General features: G+C 46.1%; 1 protein-coding gene across 4 annotated transcripts in view; it reads right to left on the bottom strand.

Annotated features, from left to right (window-relative positions):
- Positions 1–3,289: 3,289 nt before the first annotated feature.
- The window catches only part of ACOX3 (acyl-CoA oxidase 3, pristanoyl), an 83,705-nt gene continuing 67,816 nt past the window's right edge, over positions 3,290–19,178 (bottom strand). For all 4 annotated transcript variants that reach the window (XM_044295836.1, XM_044295843.1, XM_044295859.1 and 1 more), the window contains exons 14-18: positions 12,616–12,731; positions 11,648–11,822; positions 10,194–10,261; positions 6,516–6,602; positions 3,290–4,305 (exon numbers count right to left, since the gene is read on the bottom strand). In XM_044295836.1, the coding sequence (XP_044151771.1) occupies positions 4,186–4,305; positions 6,516–6,602; positions 10,194–10,261; positions 11,648–11,822; positions 12,616–12,731 (566 nt within the window). In that variant the 3' untranslated portion in view covers positions 3,290–4,185. The remainder of the gene's footprint in view (positions 4,306–6,515; positions 6,603–10,193; positions 10,262–11,647; positions 11,823–12,615; positions 12,732–19,178) is intronic.

The following is a 19,178-nucleotide window of genomic DNA, read 5'->3' as shown; positions in this document are numbered from 1 at the left end:
CATGTACTTATTGATCACATTTTATGGGAGGAAGAGGTGAAAAATAATGGCAAAGGGGCCATTTTTGTTTTCACCTTTTTTGCTGACATTTTTCAGATGCAGAAATACCAATTATGCATTTTGTTTTATTGTTTATTTGCAAAACGGTGTAAGTTAATTTTTATTATTTTTACTGTACTTTTTAGTCCCTTTAGGAAACGTTAACAATCCTCTTTTCACTTATGCCACACACTGCAATAGTATACTATTGCAATCTATGGGATTTTTACTGGCTGCCCATTAAGTCCTGCCTATGTCAGAGCTTAACAGGTAGTTTGCTGTCGAGCTATAAAGTCCCAGGATTCCATAGCAACCAATCGGAACCTTGCGATTTGGGCACAGGGGATCTGATCAGACAACAGAGGGCGCTCTCTCCATCTATTTAACCTCTCAGATGCCCTGATCGCTATTGACCATGGCATCTGGGGGTTTAATGACTGGGATCAAAGTTCTATCCGATTGCATCATTGCTGCTGGGTGTCATCTGTATTGCATAGTCGGCACCCATAGAGTATGGAGCAGGCTCAGCTAGTGAGCCCACTTCATACACACTGTTGAACTACAGTTACATCAGGGGGGGTGAAAGGGTTAATGGGAATGTGTACTTAGAAAATAATCTATTGTTTAAATCAGGATCTTAATTTCCATGTCACCAACACGGCAGTTTTTACAGTGGCCAGTCTGCCCTGTTCTGTAGAGATCACTTCATAGCAGTCATCTTATTATCATCACAGGCAAGATTACAATGAAATATCACTCCTATATATACGTACATACCAGGATCCACCATTCACAATAGCTTGTGAGAAGAGCAAGATCTACAAAGCATAAAGGGGTAGTTTTATCCCCCACCTTACTAAGCTGCTCCCCAAGAACCCAAAAATCGTCCAATTTTGCAAAGGGAAGATGCTACTTGCACTGTTCCTCTGCAACGCCCGTCAGTCAGAGGACATGAAGTATTACATGTGACCATTCAAAAGTGCACATGGACGGATGGTGTCCCTCATAGCCAAACTGTAAGGCCACCCCTTTAATTTTTAGATGTATTAGAGCAGAGTTTGTTAGAAATTTGCAAAGCTGAGCTTGACCAGATCAAGATGTCTTTACCCGTCGAAGAAAACACATATGGATAATAAAGATCTGGATATTATATATCCATAATAAAAACAACCAAATCAGTTTTATTATAAATTGTTCACATTTATTTAGGAACGAAAAGGAATTATCTTTAATGTCTAGAAAATGCCCGAAGTTTTACAGTGAGTAGATTATGGCGGTGGATTATGGGCGGACAGCAGATTGCTAGACAGAATGCGTTAGTAATGGTGGGTATTACATGCTCCATCTAATTCATGTATATAGATTATTCACGCCAGGTTACACTTTGCTCTGTGGAGAAATAGGGCTCTTTCACATGAGCGGATCCGTGCGGGTAATCCGGTGCGTGAATGAGAGCCAAGCCCCGTTCCGGACAGCAGAGACACTGAGCAGTAACATGATAATGCTCTCTGCCTCTCTGATCTTTTTACTACAAAATCCCAGTGAGATAAAGTGGTCACTGATTTTTTTGTAAAAAGGTCAGCGAGGCACAGAGCATCAATCAATCATAATTGCTGTCCGGAACTGGGCTTGGCTCTTTCACGCAGCGGATCACCCACACAGGATCAGTTTGTGTGAAAGAGCCCATATAAAACGGCATCAAGATCACAACAAAAAGGAAACGTAGGAAAAATATAGAAAACCACAAAAATCATATGCAATATTCTTAATGATTTTCCTAGGGATCAGCCACCGGCACTGGAAACTATACAATGGATGGAGCCGGAAGTAGTTTCCGGTGCTGGTGGCTGCTCGAAACAGCTGATTGATGTGGGTGCCGGGTGTTGGACCCTCCACCATTCCGATATTGAGGACCTGCCCTCAGGTTATATGTTATTTCAGTGGTTTCCTCTCTCCATATGCCCTACTGGATGTCATAGGGTTTGGGGATCCACAGTTTGGGATGTGCCGCTTTAAGCTGATCTGGCAAAGCCAGTGCCGCCATATAATGCTACACTTCCCCTGCAGACAGACCCTATGCTTCTAACCAAGGTCATTCAAAAGCTAAAAGGTCCAAACCAGTTCAATGTGTCATCCCCATTCTGTGAAAGTGTGGAAAATATATTCGACTATGTGTCTTCTACATCGGGCTATTAGACTATAATTGTGTTTTTGCTGGTGACGACTTTTTGAAGATCATCCAAATCTAATACTTCCTACATTTACTGAATGGATTGTGAGCGACAGAGCGTTGGGGGTGAGGTCACCGCACACATGCTTATGCAATGAGGAAATGTGTTTTTTTGGAAAAGGTTGGGCCCGACAATCCTATGGACTTTCTTTTTGCCTGCGGAGCTGTGTGCAGGTGGCTCTATGGCGGCACATGGAGTTCCTTGCGGCTCTGTAGTTTGCGTGGCACCACATGATGATCTCCGGGTTGATATATACTGGAGGTTTCTCCCCCCCAAAAAGCCATAGTCTGACTAATATCTCCATACAACATGCTTCCAATGGGACATGAATATTTTTTTTTTTTCTGTTAGATCTGTACGCCATTTGACCGACGAAACCTCTGTGGTTCCCTTATGTATTTAGAGGCAAAGTAAAACCTACAGAAGCCTAAGGGTGCCCTCATACATGTAAAGCACCATACGGTAGGACAAGCCTTAAAGGGGTTGTCTGATTAAATAAAAATAAAAAGTGCCTCCTCGTAGCAATTGGCAAAAAAATAATAAAAAATAAAAAAATGTAAAAAATAAAAAAATTAAACAATGCATACTCCTACCCATTTTAGCCCCCATCAATTCCAGCGCCTTTGCACCGATCTTCCTTACCTCTACAGCCATGACGTTACCTTCTTGGTTGCAGCAATAACAGACATGCCTCTATACCTTAGACACCGATGCAGCCAATCATTGGCCTCAGTGTTCTACAGCACATGACCGCTGAGGTCAGTGATTGGCTGCAGTGGTCATGTGTACTGTATATAGCCTTGCCAAAGCAGCAGCCAATCAAAGTCTGTCGGGGAGGATTGGAGCAGCAGCACTGGAAGCCATGAGGCATGAACAGGGGGGTATGTGTTAATTTATCACTGCAGCACTGGGGGCCATTTTTTTTTTAAATAAGTCAGACAACCCCTTTAAAGTGTAATCAATGTACCTTAGATAGATAGATATAGATATATATCTATCTATCTATCTATCTATCTATCGTACCTTTTTGCCACTTTTCTGTAACTTTCACTTTGCAGCAAATCCCCCAACAAGGCAACAAAAATTCATCCCTCGTCTCCTATTGTCAGATGTAATTTAGTTTATTATACATTACCCTTTGGACATTCAGATACATGAGATATAGAGATGCCATCCCCCCCCCAGTTAGACGAAACACTTTGCTCTCCTCTAGACGTAAAGTGAACGTTTACCCCCCCGAACACAGATTTATTTTTGTGCCGATTCATTTCAGTACAGTATATCTTTGTAGCATTCAAAGCCTTGTTTTCTGATGCAGGACTTGAAATCCCCCTACACAGGCATATGGAATATTACCTTCCCATTGTCTGTTACCACCACTAGAGGGAGCTTAGGAGTTTACTGCATACTGGATAAGAACGTGCAGTATGCTGCTAGGCAGCCTCTAGTGGTGGCTGTTGTTGACTAGCATTTTGTCTCAAATCTATGGAGAGAATTTGGAGCCCCTTATAAGAAATACAAAGTTCTTACCGCTATAAAGAGATTCAATTAATAAGCGAAAAGAACATGATGATAAAAGATGGAGATTATTAGATACTATAGAAGCTGGAAGAGCAGTAGAGTATGTAGAAGCTAGTCCGAAACACATTTACCATACAGTGGGTAACGTAGATGATATTTTTAAGAAAAAAAACAAAGCCCTGTTGTGCTATAGTACACTAATAATTGTGCGGGAGCCGCATGCATTTTTTTTTCACTGCCATCTTTACCACTATTCAGAAAAATTATGCTTAACCAGCCAATGCTTTACAGACAATTATAAATGAGGAATGGATGAAAAAACGTGACAATTGTGCAATACGCATATATTACATATACGGATGTCACATGTATGGACCTAAACCTATGTGTGCCTTCAGAGCTGCGATCTCGGCTTGCTAATGACAGGCTTGTTGCAGCAAAATTCAGGCCACCATGATGGACGCTCCAAAACCTTCTCTCCTTGTAGGACTGCGGACCACAGGTTCTTGTACAGCTGTAAGAACGTAACGCGAGTTAGACTTCTAAAGCTTGATGGTAACGGATGGTCATCCTGCCATATTACGGGGGCCTCAAGTCCCAGTTTTTACTCTATAACTAACCATATATTCATATACTGCAAGGATGGAGGATCTGGGATTAACACTAATGACACATAATGAATGTAATATTGTAGAAAGCCCCTTTAAAAATCAGGATTAGAAAAACATGACTGCTTACTTTAAAAAAAAAAAAACAGTGCCACACCTGTCTACAGGTAGCATGTGGTATTGCAGCTTGGAAGGAATGGACCTGTGTTTAGAAGAAAGCAGCCCGGTTTTTCTAATCCTGGACTGCCCCTTTAATATATGCATTTAATTAAGGTGTGTATTTAATATATGTATACAGTGTCCTACATCAGATCCTTCTCATTAAGGTAAACATCAGGAAGTACACCAAACGTATACATCTGATGGAAGACTGGCGATCTGATTAGTACTGGAAACCGGTAGCGCCAGCACATGGGAAAATAAAACATTACACAGTTCCCATTGAAACCAATGGGCCATCTGTGTCAGGCGCAAACATTCTGGGTCCTTCAGCGCAAAAGACTCTTTGCAGCCGTTCCGGCTAATAGGCGAGGACCCTGAATGAAGACCCTATAATGGTATTATAAGCTAGACAACCTTTAAGATTAGTTATAATGAAAAATGCACCAGCGAATATGCCATGTCTGAGGGGGGAATGTCTAAGGGGGGAATACCCCTTTAAATGACAACTGCAGCACTGCTACATGTGTATTTATAGCAGTCAAACAATTACATATTAATAATGATTTTAAGAAATCAATAAATTCTGCCACTGCATTGTCAGGTGCTACCCAATGGCATGGGTCCGACACGGCAGAGAGGAGCTTGTCGGATGCAGCTCATCCGAGTTTGTGCTTTGCCAGAACTCATCAATCCATCATAATGTTTCATTAATGGTAACTAGGACTGAAGGCAAACCTACATCATGGTCATGCAGGCCCAGGGGATTCCCAAATTAGGCTACTTTCACACTCGTGTTTGGTGCGGATCCGTCATGGATCCGCACCGCTAATACACCAGTCTGCATCTGTTCAGAACGGATGCGTTTGTATTATCTTTAACATAGACAAGATGGATTTGTCTTGAACACCACTGAAAGTCAATGAAGGACGGATCCGTTTTCTATAGTGCCAGAAAAGAATCCGTCCCTATTGACTTACATTGTGTGTCAGGACGGATCCGTTTGGCTCAGTTTCGCCAGACGGACACCAAAACGCTGCTAGAGCGGAATGGAGACCGATCGGAGGCAAACTGATGCATTCTGAGCGGATCCTTTTCCATTCAGAATCCATTAGGGCAAAACTGATCCGTTTTGGACCGCGTGTGAGAGCGCTGAACGGATCTCACAAACGGAAACCAAAACACCAGTGAGAAAGTAGCCCAAGATATTGGTGGCCCATACACGAGGCAGGTTCCACCTCATGTTTGTTGCTTTACCACCTATAGAAGTGAATAGATAGAAGAACATGTGTAGCCACCTCACTATTCACTCTCCAATAGCATACAGTGACATGGTGGTCAGGGGGGCCCCCCCAGGTCTGGATATAGGTTCAAGGCCCGGCGGAGAGACCCCCTCCCATCTATCAGACATTAATGACACATACGGTGAATATGCCATAAATGTCTAAGGTGACAATACCCCTTTTAAAGGAGTTTTCCCGAGATCAGACACTGATGGTCATCAGTTAAATTATCAGTGGGGGTCCGACACCCGGGACTCCTGACGTTGAACTGTTTGAGAAGGCACCGATACCCACGGTAGCGCTGCGGCCTTCTCTCAGCTCACCGCCATTGTATAGCAGCTGAACTGCGCCTAGGTCATGTGACCAATGAGCATGACGTCACATGGTGGCCTAGGCGCAGCTCAGCCGCTATACAAATGGCGGTGAGCTGAGAGAAGGCCGCAGCGCTACCGTGAGCACCACTGCCTTCTCAAACAGCTGATCGGTACGGGTTCCAGGTGTCGGACCCCCACCGATCAGATACTGATGACCTATCTAGAGGGGAGGATAGGTCATCAGCACTGCTACATCTGAACGCATAGCAGTCAATTACATTTTAATAATTCTTGTAAATAAAATGGACAAAACATTTAAAACTTTATAGCAAGGGAGGATTTATTCCTCCGTGAATTTACCTCTCCATCAGCTTTGGCAATGGGGGAGTTCAGGATGAAGTCTGGAGGAGCGATGGCGTCCACCAGAGACACGGCATCGTCTTTCAACTGTGTGAAAAGAGGAAAAATGTTGGCAGCCGTCCTCGCTTTCCATAGAAACCAAAGCAAAAACAGAGCAGAAGAGAAGGGTTGCTAGAAATGACACAGAGTGAAAGGCGAGTGGTCACGCCGTCAGGGGAGCGCAGGATTCACTTTTATTGTCTTGGAAGCAACATGGAGTCTGTCTGGAAGATTTCTCCGTGTCTTGTGTCCTCCTCGAGCCTCGTTAACCTTTCGATGGGAATTCTACAAGGACATGATCTGGTCATCCTGAGCAGAACTACTGCTGCTGTTTAATGTGGAATCTGCATTTATTCCATCTACTAAACTGGTTTTCTCATATGGTCGATCTCGAGTGGCCAAGAAAACGTAAACGCGGAGCAAACTAACTAAATCAAAGCAGATGGCAGTTCAATAAGCTTGGCAGAGAAAAAAGGACTGATGGGGGTCTTTTTGTAAAATCCTAAATCCCGTCACACTCCGGTGCTTATATCTTAGGCTACTTTCACACTTGCGTTTTGTGTGGATCCGTCTAGTATCTGCACAGACGGACCCGCACCAATAATGCAAACGCTTGTATCCGTTAATAACGGATCCGTTTGCATTATTCATGAAAAAAATAAGTCTAAGTGAAAACGGATCCTTCCTGTCTTACATTGAAAGTCAATGGGGGACGGATCAGTTTTCAATTGCACCATATTGTGTCAGTGAAAAACGGATCCTTCCCTGTTGACTTACATTGTAAGTCTAGACGGATCCGTTAGGCTCCGCATAGTCAGACGGTCACCAAAACGCTGCAAGCTGCGCTTTAGTGACCGTCTAAAAAAACGCAACGGAGACCAAACTGATGCATTCTGAGCGGATCCTTATCCATTCAGAATGCATTGGAGCTTGTGAGAGCCTTGAAATAGATCTCACAAGTGGACCCAGAAACGCCAGTGTGAAAGTAGCTTATTCCGTACTGGACCATTACACCAATGTCCAGGAGAAGCAAATCCAATTACAGATGTAGCAGAGCTGAATCTGTTGTTTAGCTCTTTGCAGCTGCATGCACAGTGTGCGCGTCTGAAAAACTACAGATAATCACAATGCTTGCTTCATCGCACAAGCTCAGCTCTGCTACACCCGACATAGAGTTGAGGGGGTCGTCCACTATCTGCTGTGTAATGAAAAAGCTTCTTGATTCCCTGATCGCTTTCTTAGTGTCAGGGATTGAAAATATTATTGAGGCTCAAAGCGGTTCCCGATTTAGTCCCTAGTCCAGCTGAGGGTTTGTCACAGGGTATCAGTGTTTGCAAATAGCACGGGAGACTGTGGGTGACGTATGAAACTCTAGACAGGGCCTTCCATCAATGGAAATACACTCGACAAATAAGTCAGATGGAAGGCTCTAATAATGTGAAGTGAGCAGAGACTTAAACTGATACAATCTATAGCTGTTTGAGCAGAAGTAGGTTAAAAGGAATACTCATTCACTGACAGCAAGCAGACATTTTGAAAACAGTTAAGAACTGAAAGACAAAGTATATTACAAAAACTTTTACAGAGGTATGACAGGATTTTGTTATTGATGGCCTCTCCTCAAAGGTAGGCCATCAATATCTGATCATTGGGGGTCCCACAGGCCGCCAATCAGGCTGCTCCAGCACCGGAAACACATCATTTCGTCCAATGTGTAGCAGACAGAGCGGGTTATCGCAGCGCTGCGCCCACTGAAGTCAACCATCTTCTGGTGCCGGAGTGGCACTAAAACAGCTAATCAATGGGTATCAGGTTCTATCTTCTTGCGGAACGGAAGCACGGAACGGAACACCACAGAAGCACTCCGTAGTGCTTCCGTGGGGTTCCGTTCCGTATCTCCGGACCCATTCAAGTCAATGCGTCCGCATCAGTGATGCGGAATGCACACGGAAGGGTGCCAGTGTATTGCGGATCCGCAATACGGCAACGGGACACGTACGGTCGTGTGCAGGAGGCCTAAGAATGTAAAAAACAGAGGTCAACTGCGGCTGAAATCACTGGCCTTTTGTCGGAAAAGCTTCTCTATCCACATTATATTGGACTTTAACCAACCAGTCACAAAACACCAGAAATCTACCTGGTGACTGTGACCCAGAGTACTTCTAATAACATTAAAGGGGTTTTCCAACTTTTTATTTTTTTAACTGATGGCCTATCCTCTGTATAGGTCATCAGTACCTGATCGGCTGGGGTGTCGGGTCTCGGACCCCCACCAATCAGCTGTTTTAGAAGACCAAGGGGCTCAGAGAAGACCCACTGCCTTCTTGCAGCTTAGCCTAGGCCAGTGAGGTCATGCTCATCCTTCACATGGCCTGGGTGCAACTCAGTCCCATTTCAAGTGAATGGGGCTGAGCTGCAATACCGAGCACAGCCGCTATACAATGTATGGCGGTGTGAGAAGGCACTGGCTTTGGCCTTTTCAAACAGCTGATCAATGGGAATACCAGGGGTTAAACCCTCACCGATCAGATACTGATGATCTATCCTGAGGACAGGTTATCAAAAAATAAAACAAAATCGGGTCCATTCACCCATCAGCAATTCTGTTCCGCATTTTGCGGAACGGAATTGCGGACCCATTCATTTCTATGGGGCCACACTATGTGCTGTCCGGATCCGCACTTTCGGGTCCACAATTCCGTTCCTGAAAAATGTTCTATTATAGTGCCGGTGATGTGCGGTCCGCATAATGCGGAACGCACATTGCCCGTGTCCGTGTTTTGCAGATCCGCAAAACACATACGGATGTGTGAATGGACCCTTAAGGGTCTCTACGATAAATGATGTGGGATATACTATATCTGCAAACCCTACTGATAAGTTGGCCATACACATTAGATGAACATCAGCCAAATCCGGCAGGACTCCCTGACCATCTAACGTGTGTGGGTGCCAGACATGCCGATCCTACCATAGGTGTCTGGCAGCAGCCGATTCCCCTTTCCCAATTGAAAGGACGTCTGCATTGAGCTAAGCAATGCATGTGTATGGGGGGGAAGAGTCGGCCAAATGTCCATTCAGGCTGAAAGTTATTGTATGGCCTCCTTTACATGTTTCCTCAGCATCTGTGAAGACACATCATGAGGAGCCTTGACGTAGATGGTCTACAGCAGAAGTCCACACTGGGCAGTTAAGGAACAGACGCTGGTCCAGACCAAACTGCTGAAGAATGGGTAAGTAATATCTAGTCTGGTGAATCTTGATTTCTGCACCATGTAGATGGTAAGATCAGACTGGAGTAAGGAAGACCTCTCCAGGAACCCATCCTACCTTGTCTCAATGGTGGGATGAACAGCCACAGCCAACCTATTAGTCATCCGCATCCCTTACAGTCAATATACCTAATGGCCTCTTCCAGCTGGATAATACTTCCAGGCATAAAGCTGATGCCACCTCTATCTGACCAGAGTGCGGTGTACCCCCATGTCCTGTCAGCAGACCCCTCTCCAAACTTTTGGTACGTGTTGGAACTGGAGAATTGCTGTTCTGAGAGCTAAGTGAAGGGGGGGGGGGGGGGGGGTCCTGTTTAGCAATAAAATGTATGTTCGCCAAGTGAATCATTAGATTCTGATCGGCTACCTGGCCACACAGGTCCAGAATTGCGTCCTGCACGATCCTACCAGGCAGTTCACCAGCAAAGTATCCACCTGGAAAAAAAACAGCAAGAGAGTATAAATCTATGGCATTGAAGGGGTGTTCCATCTTATGAAGAGAAGGCATAGTCTCTGGGATACGAGTCGTTGGGGTGCAACCTCCGAGACCCAACGATTTTAAGAGAGTGTTAGTTTAGCATTGCTTCCACCTCATTGCTCCCAATGGAAGTACCCTGAACAGCTGGGTGGTCAGGGAGGTGCAGAGAAAACTTCACAGGGGGTCCGGTGCTAAATCAGATTGGGAGGGGTTGTCCTCCCACTGATCATAAGGTATTGGCATATCCACAAGAGATGCCACTATTTTATAAGATTTTGGCACTTGCTAAAATATCCGGAGACTAGTGGAGGCATTTCTATATACCCTCTTAATGGGCATCATTGAGGACAGTCCCCTGCTTAGGGACCCTTCTATGAGCCGCAGTCACACAACCCATTTAAGGCGCTGTAGGGCAAGCAATCCCATTCAGTAAATACACCCTTTTGCACTCAAAGTACTAGACCGAGCAACCTATAAAAATAACAAATCTGTCGGTAGTAACTTGCTGATGGTTTCCAGTTAGCAAGGGGATATAGGCCCAGTGCAATACAAAAGGAAAGAGTTAATCAAAATATTTGATGAGACTTCTATGTAGTATAGGCCTAAATCCAACACCCCTGATACAACTACATCCTACAGTAATTTGGTCACTTGACATTAGATTTCAATATGAAATTTTCCAGAAAATCTGTTTTTGGCAACGTTTCGGGTCCACGCTTCCAATCAGGATGTTGTGGTTTTGAAAATGTCTGCTCTGCGGATGCTTCTTATCCAGATCCTGATCATAATGGACACCTTCTGTCTCGGGATCTGTCACCAGAATCTCATCTATAGGACGATTCCATGTGGCTTCCTAATATTAAAAGGGTAAATCTCCCCGGGATCAGTTACAACAACAAAACAGAATGGATACAAATCCTGCACTCCTAAATAATAATCTGCGGCTGTCCACAAGTGGAAAAACATGGCTGCTTTCTTCTAAAAAGAACATTATACCCGTCTATAGGTGGTGTCTGGAGTTGCAGTTCAGCTCCATTGGAGTGAATGGAGCTATGGCGCAGTACCACACACCACCCGTAGACAGGTGTAGCACCGTTTTGGTTTTTTTGTGATGGGGGGGGGGGGGGGGGGGAGAGAAGCAGCCATGTATTTCTTATCTTCTACAACCCCTATAGGCTGCATTTGCACACCATTATTATCCGGATCACCGAAAACAATTATTGGTTGAAAAATCCTGACGGACATTTCCTCGAGACACTGGAAGCCGATAAGGAGGCATTTAATTAATGATACAATAAGAGCAGGCGCATGTGGTAGTCATGGTGCACACGGTGGAGCCTCACCTTGGTAGAGCACAGCTATGTGCTTATTTAGGGACCACAGTCCATACAGGCAGCACAGCTTCTTCAGCACGGGCTGCAGGGAGCCGGGTGTACTTGGGTCATGGGTGTAATCGTAGTATCTCTGCAGAACTGTGTGTTCTATGAATGCCAAGGCCAAGGAGCGGCAGTAGTACACCTTGAAGAGGAAGGAAACAATACTTAACCCATAAACTGACATACTGTGGGAAAATTAGGATTTTTTTTATTTAGTAGTGCACAAACATCTAATTTATGTATCCCATCCACCCCCAAAACATCCCCTTGGCAATCCATTTGGCCGTTTGTTTTTCTTGTTCCTCCCTTTTGGAATAGATTGACAGAATAATGCACACATCCATAGTAAACAAGGAAAAGGCACACTGTAATGTCAAATGAAAGGAATAGGAAACATAGTATTGCCACGGTACAGGGATAATGCCCACCGTGTCGTCACGGTACAGGGATAATGCCCACCGTGGCGTCACGGTACAGGGATAATGCCCACCGTGGCGTCACGGTACAGGGATAATGCCCACCGTGGCGTCACGGTACAGGGATAATGCCCACAGTGGCGTCACGGTACAGGGATAATGCACACAGTGGCGTCACGGTACAGGGATAATGCACACAGTGGCGTCACGGTACAGGGATAATGCACACAGTGATGTCACAGTACAGGGATAATGTCAAGAAAAGTAATGAACACAGCAGAGGTGTAATGCACACAGTGTACATTATTAAACATGGATATCAGGGGCACAGCTTGGGGTGGGCATGTAGAGCATGTCCTGGGTCCCAGTGAGGTGCCTCAAGCTATTCTGGTCATAGTATTTAGGGGTTAGGGCAGTAACCTGAATGTTTGCCCTGATGAAGGAAAGCGTAACTATGACATATACTCTACATAGAATGCTAAGACCCTCCACATAAGGACTGCCTGCATTACTCCGTACCTGACTATTATTTCTGGCATCAAAATCGTTTGCAGCTCTTTGCTTCTCCTGCTGGAGTTTATGGTGGCTTTCTCCGAGTAGGTAGCAGACTAACCATTTGTAGGCGTCCAGAGCCACTGAAAGACAAGAACGTACAGTAATACAATAAATCAAAACAATCATTTCAGTAAATTACTATTAGTCAATACAGAAACGACTCCAGCACCTCCCAAGCTGTGAGGCACGTCCTAGCTGTTGGAGAGGCGCTGATGTTATACTAGGCTCAGGAAACACATTCTGAGATACATTGGGTCATTTTTAGATACTTTGACATGAATTACAACCTACGGTGATCTGTCTTTCAACATAGATTTCCGTTTTAAATCTATATTAAAAAACTGTGCAGATATTTTACTGCTTTTGTAGCAGTTCTGAGTTATTTCATGTCCATTCATACATAGCAGTTTTCAGAACTCTGCTGGTTTCCTTTAGCAAAAGTCCGCCCTACAGTAGGACATTGGATCGGATAGCTTTGTTTTATCTGTGCAAGGCTATGTTCGGTGTATACGTCTGGAAATGCTCCCAATGTATATACTGCGTGTGCCCACAGGGTGTAAGGGGCCCGATTTATGCTAAAAGAGGGTTCTTTTGCCACTGTATTAGAAAGCGGAGTTTGCCATGTTTCTCAATGTAAGGGGAACACACAAAATATGAGTGATCTATAGACAATATATGCCATTGTAGCTATATATATTTTTTACTTTCCTGGTGTAAGCGTTATTGGAGGCATGTTCTTTCTTTCTCTATAGTCTGTAAAGATGGCAAAGCATGGTGAATATTCTTTAGGACAACTGCAATGAACGGCATTGGTCTTTAGGAAGTGATGGAATGAAACCTTCCCCCCTTAGGCTCATACAGACCCTTATCTGTTTACACTTGTATAACATTTAGGCTGGGTTCACACCTGAGCGTTTTACAGCGCGTTCCTACGCGCTGTAAAACGCTCAACAAGGAGAAACCAATGCTTCCCTATCGGCATGGTTCTTACCTGGGCGTTTTACAGCGCGTACGATCGCGCTGTAAAGTGCCCGACGCCCCAAGAAGTACATGAGCTTCTTTGGGACGTCTTGTCGCGCGTTCCCGTACATAGACTTTGGGGAACGCGCGACAATGGGCGTTCGCGTGTCTCTGTATGCGCGATTGCAAACGGCGGTACAATCGCGCATACAGAGCGCTCCATCGCGAACGCTCAGGTGTGAACCCAGCGTTAGTGTTGCTATACTGCCTCATCTTGGCCTCCAGTAATACCACAGCGTTGTGATCAGATCTGCTCACTCTGTCCCAGTCTATACAGCAAAGCTCAAAATATAGAATGTTAGACAGCACCTGGCGCTTCACCTCCAGTGAAATAGTCCTTACATCCCAGATGCACGTGTGCAGCAGAAGCGATCTGAACTTTCTCCTCAAATATGCAGAAGGCACTGGGGTGGGGGGGAGAGCTGAAGGCACTGGGGTGGGGGGGGAGAGCTGAAGGCACTGGGGTGGGGGGGGAGAGCTGAAGGCACTGGGGTGGGGGGGGGGGGAGAGCTGAAGGCACTGGGGTGGGGGTGGGGGGAGAGCTGAAGGCACTGGGGTGGGGGGGAGAGCTGAAGGCACTGGGGTGGGGGTGGGGGGAGAGCTGATGGCACTGGGGTGGGGGGAGAGCTGATGGCACTGGGGTGGGGGGGAGAGCTGATGGCACTGGGGTGGGGGGGAGAGCTGATGGCACTGGGGTGGGGGGGGAGAGCTGATGGCACTGGGGTGGGGGGGGGGGAGAGCTGATGGCACTGGGGTGGGGGGGGGGGGGAGAGCTGATGGCACTGGGGTGGGGGGGGGAGAGCTGATGGCACTGGGGTGGGGGGGGGGAGCTGATGGCACTGGGGTGGGGGGGAGAGCTGATGGCACTGGGGTGGGGGGGGGGGGGGGAGCTGATGGCACTGGGGTGGGGGGGGGGGGGAGAGCTGATGGCACTGGGGTGGGGGGGGGGGGGGGAGAGCTGATGGCACTGGGGTGGGGGGGGAGAGCTGATGGCACTGGGGTGGGGGGGAGAGCTGATGGCACTGGGGTGGGGGGGGAGAGCTGATGGCACTGGGGTGGGGGGGGGGGGAGAGCTGATGGCACTGGGGTGGGGGGGGGGGGAGAGCTGATGGCACTGGGGTGGGGGGGGGGGGAGAGCTGATGGCACTGGGGTGGGGGGAGAGCTGATGGCACTGGGGTGGGGGGGAGCTGATCGCACTGGGGGATAGTGGAGCTGATGGCACTGGGGGGAACTAATGTCAGGGGGTCTGATCAGTTTTTATAAAGGAAAACAGTCTTAATTCATTTTTTCTTATTAGAGTACTCGATTAATCGTAAAAAAAAATCGGTAGAATACTTGATTACTAAAATATTTACTGCAGCCCTAGTATACAGTCAATCAACAATGTTTCAATCCATGGTTACCATCAGGTCTTTATCAAGTTTACAAGTGGTTACGAGTCTATTGTAAGCTTGGTAGAGACCTGACTGTAACCATGGGTCGAAGCGTCGATTACTGTCGATTACTGTATACCTGGCATGGCACAGTAAAGGATTTTCTGGACTCTGGTGCTACTACTTCTTATACACAGCAAAGCGGACAACTGAAAACAGGACATCCCCCTCCTAATGTGACTTGTCTAGAGGCCAGTGTGAAAAGTAGAATTTTTCATGTTTGTAATAATCCTGAGTAATGTAAATTAGATGATCTGTTCCCATTAAATGAGGAAAACAGCAAGCAGGTTCCTGAAAGTAAAGATGTAGATGCCGGGCATCTGTTTCCTGGATTTAACTACAGCTAAACTAGGAACATATAAAAAGTATATAAAAGTAAGAGAGTGTTTTTCAGGACTCAAGAGTGCGACTGTTCCACTGATGTCATGGCAGGACTCCGTGCACCCAATACTGTATAATCTTAGCACTAAACTGCCATTATACGGCTGTAACGTCTCAAGGTTTCCATCAAAACAACATAACAAGGACGGGACGGGGACATTGTGTTAATCAGGGGAATGTGACGTGACATTACAATGTACAAGACGAGTGTAAACTGCTTACTGCACGCTGCTGTCAGCTCTCGTCTCAGTTTCCTCAAGGGAGGGAGCAGGTTCCTTGGTTGAGTTGTGTTGTGGAATTACCAGGATCTGTTACCATGTCTCCCAGTCAGAACGTCTATGGAGGATCCTGAATGTTCATGTGAAAAGCACAAGATTTTCCTTTCCAGAACTTGCCATAATCCTTACCGATATGGCACGCCTGCACATAGCGGGTCTACTGCATAAAATCCGAAGCGCGTTTGGCCAAAATTCGTGTCACTGTGTGGATTTTAACTAAGATTTTGGTGCAGAAAAGTTGATTGTTAACCAATATTGTCCTGCCATGATGGGTGGAACCTTCTAAAAGTGATCTTTTGACTTCAAAAGACTACATTTGTGGATTCATTGATCTCAGAAATACAGAGCCCAATAAATGACACCCAAATGTGCCAATACCATCAGGAATGACCGGCCATCTAATGTGTAGGAAGGAGTCTTGATGATAGATGCTGGGGGAAGATAAAGATGGGACTACCCTGGCAGCAGCTTTCTCCCTGTTCAGGAAAAATGCATGTTGGCCGGTGTTGAGAGAGATAGCAGACGGCTGAACAAGCTTTCGGTAGCATCTACGTATCGCCAGCCTCAATCCTCCTATCACTACAAACCTCAGACGTTAGGCTACACTTGCGTACGGATACGCTCATATAATGCAGACGATGGATCCATTCAGAACGGATCCGTCTGCATTATATTGTAGAAAAAATTCTAAGTGTGAAATTAGCCTGAGCGGATCCGTCCAGACTTTACATTGAAAGTCAATGGGGGACGGATCCGTTTGAATTTGACACAATATGGCTCAATTTTCAAACGGATCCGTCCCCATTGACTTACATTGCAAGTCTAGACGCATCCGTTTGCCTCCGCACGGCCAGGCGGACACCCGAACACTGCAAGCAGCGGGGGGCCGCTTGTGAGAGCCTTTAAACGGAACTCACAAACGGAGCCCCGAACGCTAGTGTAAAAGTAGCCTTACCCACACAAAGGACCATTCAGATCTATGGCAGTCTGCTCAAGATTGTAAACCTGTGGAGCACCACACCTTTGTTCTAGAAATTGGTTGTGCCACTGAGATTATAGGATGACTATTGCCTGGTTTCCCCTTTAAAGGGTGTAGGAAGGCACAAGAGATCATCGTTGATGGTAGATACGCGTCACCGTGGTTCCTGGCCTCTGAATTAGGAGTCAGTAGTTCAGGTGTGTCAGCGGCATTAGGTGGTTGACATTTTGTTTATTTAGTATAGCTGTGAATAGCTGATCAGGTCCGGCTCTTACTGGGAGTAGTCATAGTGCTAGGTGGGTGACTATTCGCCACGTTCTAGGCCAGGTCTTGACTGGCCTACCAAAAACAGCCAGCAGTGTCAGGTGGTGGTGATTATCTCTCTGACTGTGGAGTTCTGTGTGGGATCAGAGTCTGAGCTGGAGTTGCAGTGCCAGAAAGACTGAGGACAAAGCGAAGTCCACATACACCCCGTGGGGTTACGCTACTGTGCAAAACCATACCTGCGATGTGCTATAGATACGGGACTTTATTGTTTCTTTGAGGCTGGCTGGAGCAAGCTGGTCACTCCCTTATTGTTTTGTCAAGAATAACAGACAATCGTTGCTTGAGAGTCCCCTTAGTAAAATTAAAGGCGTCCTAGATGCGCTAAGGCTGGCTTCACTATAAATCCAAGTAAGTGTGCCATGGGGATGAAAGAGGCCAGGTACTTTGGGTACATCGTGGGAAAAAGGGTGATAAAACCCCAATACATAAGATGGAAGCTATCCAAGAATGGCCACTTACCAAGAAACATTTCTCGGTATTGTGAGATATCATAGGAGATTTGTCCCCAAGTTTGCGGAAATAGCAGTACCCTTGACCGATGTTACAAAGGGAGGGAAGTCGGCCATGATCAAGTGGTCCCCCAAGGCTGAAGCCGTCTTCCAGAAGCTTAAGGCGGCCCTCTGTAAACAACCAGTCTTCTTAGCTCAAGACTTCTCCCGAGAGTTTATCATTCAGACAGATGCATCAGAGGTAGGCCTAGGGGCAGTGATGGTCATAAATGCGGAGGAACTTCCCATGTGTTATCTCTGCAGAAAGCGGTCCCCAGAAGAGAGGAATTATTTGATAATTGAGAGAGAATGCTTGGCCATTAAGTAGGCACTTGATTACCTCAGATACTACCTCCTGGGATGGAAATTTAAGCTGGTATTGGCTCATGCCCCTCTGAAATGGCTAAGGGAGAAAAAGAGTAACAATGCCCGGGTCACCTGCTGGTTTCTGGCTCTACAGGATTTTATTTCTTCTGTGGAGCATAGGCTGGGCAAACTGCAAGGGAATGCAGATGCCCTGTCTAGAGTACACTGCATGCTTGCTGAAGTTGCCCAGACCCCCAGCTTTGGGCAGAGGGAGGGGTATGTAGGAAGGCACAAGGGACCATTGTTGATGGTTGATACGAGTTACCGAGGTTCCTGGCCTCGGTGAATTAGGAGCCAGTAGTTCAGGTGTGTCAGCGGCAGTAGGTGGTTGACATTTAGTTTATTTAGTATAGCTGTGAATAGCTGATCCAGGACGGCTCTTACTGGGAGTAGTCATAGTGCTGGGTGGGTGACAGCCGCAGTGTCAGATGGGTGTTATTACCTCTCTGACTGTGAAGCTCTGTGGAGTGCGGTGTGGGATCAGAGTCTGAGCTGGAGTTGCAGTGCCAGAAAGACTGAGGACAAAGTGAGGTCCACATACACCCGTGGGGTTACGCTACTGTGCAAAACCATACCTGTGTTGTGCTATAGATACGGGACTTTATTGTCTCTTTGAGGCTGGCTGGAGCAAGCCGGTCACTGCCTTATTGTTTTGTCAAGAATAAAAGACAATCGTTGCTTTGCTTCTCACCGCTAAAAGGGCTGCTGCTGTGTTATCTGAAGGCTACCATTAGGGCAGATCCCTACAATGGCCATTCCCATCTTATGAATAGGATATCCCAAAACTTCCTGATGTGGGGGGGGTAGGAAAAAATATAAATAATAAACTCTTGGACCCCCACCAATCTTGAGAAAGAAGGGTTGGCAGTGTTGGTATAGTGTTGCATCTCTTCCTTGCACGGCAGCTCCCCGGCCGAATCCTGCAAAGCCGCTTTATTCAAGTGCCTCAGGAAACCTTAGAAGGAGCTTCGTTCACAGGCTCGGTGGAGGGTCCCAGAGGCCCAGAATGCCATGGGTCACAAGCATTTGGGCACACGGATGGGATAACAGCACTAACATTCACCCTTCCTTATTCAATAATTTTCAACGGAAATAGCCTAGTGAATGGTACTGTACTTGGTTTTGCACGTGCGGAACAAATTGTCTTTGCTTTCTGGCACCATATTTGGAACAAATATGTTTTTATGTAATTTCTGTATTATTTTTATTAACTTTGCCTGTAATAACTCTGTATATTACTGGATGAGACAGTGT

Source organism: Bufo gargarizans, chromosome 1, assembly GCF_014858855.1.
Source record: "Bufo gargarizans isolate SCDJY-AF-19 chromosome 1, ASM1485885v1, whole genome shotgun sequence".
Taxonomy (NCBI): domain Eukaryota; kingdom Metazoa; phylum Chordata; class Amphibia; order Anura; family Bufonidae; genus Bufo; species Bufo gargarizans.
This window is presented reverse-complemented; position numbering and strand designations above follow the sequence as displayed.